The sequence below is a fragment of the Hemiscyllium ocellatum genome, chromosome 24 (assembly GCF_020745735.1).
Source record: "Hemiscyllium ocellatum isolate sHemOce1 chromosome 24, sHemOce1.pat.X.cur, whole genome shotgun sequence".
In the NCBI taxonomy this organism is placed as follows: domain Eukaryota; kingdom Metazoa; phylum Chordata; class Chondrichthyes; order Orectolobiformes; family Hemiscylliidae; genus Hemiscyllium; species Hemiscyllium ocellatum.
The window spans coordinates 58,944,105-58,950,104 of NC_083424.1; the positions used below are offsets into that span (position 1 = coordinate 58,944,105).

General features: G+C 46.2%; 1 protein-coding gene across 2 annotated transcripts in view; it reads right to left on the reverse strand.

Annotated features, from left to right (window-relative positions):
* The window catches only part of rnf185 (ring finger protein 185), a 155,219-nt gene extending 151,447 nt beyond the window's left edge, over nucleotides 1-3,772 (reverse strand). For both annotated transcript variants that reach the window (XM_060843857.1, XM_060843856.1), the window contains exons 1-2: nucleotides 3,545-3,772; nucleotides 3,416-3,434 (exon numbers count right to left, since the gene is read on the reverse strand). In XM_060843857.1, the coding sequence (XP_060699840.1) occupies nucleotides 3,416-3,434; nucleotides 3,545-3,738 (213 nt within the window). In that variant the 5' untranslated portion in view covers nucleotides 3,739-3,772. The remainder of the gene's footprint in view (nucleotides 1-3,415; nucleotides 3,435-3,544) is intronic.
* Nucleotides 3,773-6,000: the final 2,228 nt, after the last annotated feature.

Below are 6,000 nucleotides of genomic sequence, written 5' to 3' on the forward strand. Positions count from 1 at the left end.
TGGCAACCAGAACTGTACACAATATTCCAAGTGTGGCCGCACCAGCATTTTGTATAGTTGCAGCATAACATTGCGACTCTGGAACTCAATCCCTCTACAAATGAAACCTAACACACGGTATGCCTTCTTAACAGCACTATCAATCCAGGTGGCAACTTTCAGGGATCTATGTACATGGACTCCAAGATCCCTCTGCACACCCACACTACCAAGAATCTTTCCATTGACCCAGTACTCTGCCTTCCTGTTATATTCTTCCCAAAGTGCATCACCTTGATATTTGAGTCGTTGTTGTCTACACGTTTAGTACCAGAGGACTGGAGGATTGCAAATGTTGCGTCCTTGTTCAAGAAGAGCAGTGGAGATGACCAAGGTAATTATAGACCAGTAAGCCTTACTTTAGCTGCATTTAGCTGCATTGAACTCCATTTGCCACCTCTCAGCCAAATCCTGCAGTCTATCTAAGTCCCCCTGCAACCTGTAACATTCTTCTGAACTGTCACTACTCCACCAACTTTAGTGTCATCTGTAAATTTACTAATCCATCCACCTATGCCTGCGTCTAAGTCATTTATAAAAATGGCAAACTGTAGTGGTCCCAAAACAGATCTTTGTGGCACACCGATAGTAACTGACTCCAGGCTGAATATTTTCCATCAACCACCACTTGCTGCTTTCTTTCCAAAAGCCAGTTTCTAATCCAAACTGCTAAAATTACCCTCAATCCCATGCCTCTGCATTTTCTCCAACAGCCTACCATATGGAACGTTATCAAATGCTTTACTGAAGTCCATGTATACCACTAGGAGAAAGTGAGGACTGCAGATGCTGGAGATCAGAGCTGAAAATGTGTTGCTGGAAAAGCGCAGCAGGTCAGGCAGCATCCAAGGAGCAGGAGAATAGACGTTTCGGGCATGAAGGGCTCATGCCTGAAACGTCGATTCTCCTGCTCCTTGGATGCTGCCTGATCTGCTGCGCTTTTCCAGCAACACATTTTCAGCTCCATGTATACCACGTCAACTGCCATACCCTCATCTACATGCTTGGTCACCTTCTCAAAAAACTCAATGAGGTTTGTGAGACATGACCTGCCCTTGACCAAACCATGTTGACGATCTGAAATCAAATTGTTACTTGCTAAATGGTTATAAATCTCATCTCTTATAATCCTTTCCAAAACCTTTTCTACAACAGAAGTAAGGTTTACTGGTCTATAATTACCTGGGTCATCTCTACTGCCCTTCTTTAACAAGGGCACAACATTTGCAATCTTCCAGTCCTCTGGTACTAAACCTGTGGACAGTGACGATTCAAATATCAAAGCCAAAGGCTCTACTAGCTCCTCCACGAGCTTCCCAGAGAATCCTCAACTAGAATCCATCCGGCCCAGGGGACTTGTCTACTTTCACTCCTTCTAGAATTGATAACACCTGTTCGTAACTAACTTCAATCCCTTCTAGTCTAATATCTTGTACCTCATTCTTCTCCTCTACAATATTCTCCTTTTCCAGAGTGAAAACCGATGAGAAGTGTTTGTTTAGCACCTTTCCAATCTCCACAGAGTCCACACTCAACTTCCCACTTCTGTCTTTGACTGGCCCTATTCATCCTCTTATTCTTCACATACCTATAGAAAGCTTTAGGGTTCTCCTTTATTCTATTTGCTAAAGACTGCTCATGTCCTCTTTTTGCTCTTCTTACCTCTCTCCTTAAATCCTTGCTAGCTGATCTGTAACTCTCTATCACCTCATCTGAACCACCTTGCCTCAAACACATAAGCCCCCTTCTTCTGCTTAACAAGAGATGCAATTTCTGTAGTAAACCACGGTTTCTTTACCTTATTGCTTCCTCCCTGCCTGACAGGGACATACCTATCAAGGACATGCAATATCTGTTCCTTAAACCAGCTCTACATTTCCACGTCTGCATCCCCCGCATTTTGCTAACCCATTCTATGCATCCTAATTCTTGCCTAATCGCATTATAATTGCCCTTACCCCATCAGTAACTCTTAACCTGTGGCATGTACCTTTTCATCGCTAAGCTAAACGTAACTGAATTATGGTCACTCTCTCCAAAGTGCTCACCTACAACTAAATCAAACACCTGGCCTGGTTCATTCCCAATGCACCAGATCCAGTGTGGCCTCTCTTCTTGTCAGCCCTTCGAAACCTTCCTGTACACATTGGACAAAATCTGATCCATCCGATGTACTAGAGTTATAGCATTTCCAGTCAATGTTGGGGAAGTTAAAGGCCCCCATAATTTTGCCAATCCTCTCTTACACCTCCTTGAAACTCTGCGGAGGCCTATAAGAACCTCCATGCAATGTGACCTCTCCTCTCCTGTTTCTAATCTCAGCCCACACTGACATCCGACAGATTTTCCTGCGCATCCACCCACCTCATATATGATGTTCATTGCTCTTGATATGGTCTCCTCTACATTGGGAAGACAGACACCAACTCGCAGAGCATTTCAGGGAACACCTCTGGGTCAGACGGATGGACGGACCACACACACACACACACACACACACACACACACCCCACCACCTTGTGGATGACCACTTCAACTCCCCTCCACTCCAGCAAGAACATGCAAGTCCTAGGCCGCTTTCACTGCCAAATCCAAACCACCCAACGACTGGAGGAAGAATGCCTCATCTTCGGCCTTGGGACCCTTCAACCACACGGCATCAACATCGACTTCACTAGTTTCCTAATCTCCTCTCCCTTCAACTCATGCCAGGTCCAACTCGGCACCATCCTCTTCACCTGTCAATCTTCCTTCCCACCTATCTCTTCACTCGGCTCCATCCTCTTCACTGACCTATCACTATCACCCCACCTACTGCCTTCCCAGCTACCTTTCCCTCACCTCTATCCTCCTATTTATGTCTCAGACTCCTTCCTGCCCCCATTCCTGATGAAGGGCTTATGCCCAAAACATCGACTCTCCTGTTCCTTGGATGCTGCCTGACCTGCTGTGCTTTTCCAGCAACACACTCTCGACTCGGATCTCGCAGTATGTGATCTTTTATAGCCAGCTGTGCAGGGCTCACGTATTTCCAACAGAACAGCACTCTCTTTACCCTCGATGTCCCCAGCTTGAGACTTGAACCCAAAGCCTTCTCAGTTTTTGAGGTATTTACTCCCACTAAGCTCCAGTTCAGCAATGAACATTGACCTCTGCATCGCAATGAGGGGAGAGGCACTGAGCGTTCCTGCCCTTTAATTCAGGGAGTGTTCACCAACAGTGAAAGTAACATCCGTAACAAAATCAGACTTTGTTGGGGGGAAATAAACAAAGCTCAGGAGGTCTGCCAGCATTTGCGAAGAGAAGTCGGTCTGGTGTCTAGAGTCCGCAGTTCTTTAGGGTTATGTTTGTGGTTTAGTAAGAGTAACAAACGTACCTGATGCAAGCAGGGCCAGCTTTGGATATCCAGAAGTGTCACCGAGAAAAAGAACAAAATATTGGAAGAGTTAGTGTCTGAGAACTTTGAACAAGAAGCAGCAAATTTTCGACGCCCCGAGTCCCTTACCAGAACAAGTGGCCGCACAAACTGATCACCGCGTCCTTCGCTGTGTCCAGGCAGATGTTACACTCGAAGGTACTGTCCTGGCCCTTACCCTCCCCGGGCCCTCGGCTCTCCCCTGGCCCGGGCCCTCGGCTCTCCCCTGGCCCAGGCCCTGGGCCTCTGTCGGCACCAGCAGCCGCTGAATCCAAACTTGCCATCTCCCTGATAGCAACACTCACACATCCGGCTGGCCACCGGAACGGACTGCGCCCTAGCAACCGCTCCGCTACAGCACCGGCTCCAGAGAAAGGTTCCGCTCGCCAGAAGGGCACTCTTCAATCTGCATGATGTGGAGGGGCCGGTGTTGGACAAAGTTAAAACTTACACCCAACACCAGGTTAGAGTCCAACAGGTGTAATTGGAAGCGCTGGTGGTGAAGGAGCCGCGCTCCGAAACCTGGTGTTGTGTGATTTTTAACTTCAATCTGCAGTTGCCATCCTCTGATGAGAGAGATCATCAATTAAAACCTGTTTCCTGGCGCTTTTCATAACCTCAGGAACATTACTTTGCAGCCAGTGAATATTTTGAAACCTGCAGTCCGTGCTGTGACTTGCTCTTCTCTGGGATGCAGACATCACTGGCTGGCAAACATTTGTTAGTTGCCCCCTAAGAGGGTGATGGTGAGCTGCTGCAGTTCTTCTGTGGTCAGGGCATACAATCTGTTTGAGAAGGAGTTACAAGATTTTGACTCAGGAATAGTGGCGATATATTTCCAAGTCAGGATGGTGAGGGGGGCTTTTGCTGCCCTTGTTCTCCTCAGTAAGAGTCGCCTTGGGTTTGTAAGGTTTAAAGAGCCTGGAATTGTTGTTCTGGTGCATCTTGTAGATGGTACACTACACTGCCATTGCAAAACACGCAACATCCTTACTCGGAACTTTCTCATCATTCCTTTGCTGTCGTTGCGACAAAATCCTCGGATTAGATTAGAGTGGTGCTGGAAAAGGACAGCAGGTCAGGCATCATCCGAGCAGCAGGAAAATCGACGTTTTGGGCAAAAGCCCTTCATCAGAATAAAGAGCTTTTGCCCGAAAGGTCGATTTTCCTGCTCCTTGGATGCTGCTTGACCTGCTGCGCTTTTCCAGCAACACTATAATCTAGACTCTGGTTTCCAGCATCTGGAGCCCTTGTTTTTACCTAAAATTCTGGAACTGCCTTCCTTACAGCACTGTGGGTATACCTACAACAAAAGGCCTTCAATGGTTTAAGAAAGCAGTTTGCCATCACCTTCAATTAGGGACAGTCCACCACATTCTGTCTATAGTAACATCTATACCGACCAGCACTCTTTGCTTCTTATAGTATGACATTTTCCCTTTGTTTTAGTCTTTGAGATGTATAGCATGGGAATAGACCCCTTGGTCCAATACACCTATGCCGACCAGATATCCTAAATAAATCTCATTCCATTTGCCAGCATTTGGCCCATATCCCTCTATAAACCCTTCCTACTCATATGCCCATCCAAGTGCCTTTTAACTATTGGAATTATCTCAGCCTAACCACTTTCTCAGGCAGCTTATTCCATACACGCCCCACCCTCTGAGAAAGTTGCCCCTTAGGTCCCTTTTAAACCTTTCCCCTTTCATCTTAACAAAAATGCTCTCTAGTTTTGGACTCCTGTGTCCTGTGGAAAAGACCTGACTCTTCACCATATGCATGCCCCTCATTTTATAAACCTCTGTTAAGGTCACCCCTCGGCCTCCAAAAATCCAGTGTAAATAGTCCCAGCCTATTCAGCCTCTCCTGATAGCTTGAGCCTTCCAATCCTGGCAACATCCTTGTAAAGCTTTTCTGAACCCATTCAAGTTTCACACCATCTTTCCTATTGTAGGGAGACCAGAATTGCACACAGTATTCCGAAAATGGCCTAACCAATATCCTGCAGCATGGCAATATGACCTCCCAAATCCTTTACTCAATCCACAGAAAGGCATTTCTTCGCTACCTGGTCTACCTATGCTTCACTTTCAAGGAACTATAAACCTGTACTCCAAGGTCTCTTCGTTTGGGCAACACTCCCTTACCACTGAGTGTATATGTCCAGTCCTGATTTGCCCTACCAAAATGTAGCACCTCACATTTATCTAGATTAAACTCCATCTGCCACTGCTCAGACTATCCAGTCAAGGTCCCGTTGTACTCAGAGGTAACCTTCTTCGCTGTCCACTACATTAATTTTAGTGCCATCTGCAAATATACTAACTATAACTCCTATATTCACATCCAAATTATCTATATAAATAACGAAAAACAGTCTACCTAGCATTGATCTCTGAGGCACACTGCTGGTCAGAGGCCTCCACTCTGAAAAGCAACTCTCCACCACATCGTGTAATTTTGCACTGAATGGCTAGTTCACTCTGTATTCCATGTGATCTAACCCTGTTAACCAATCTACCACGTAGAACCTTGTTGAACAC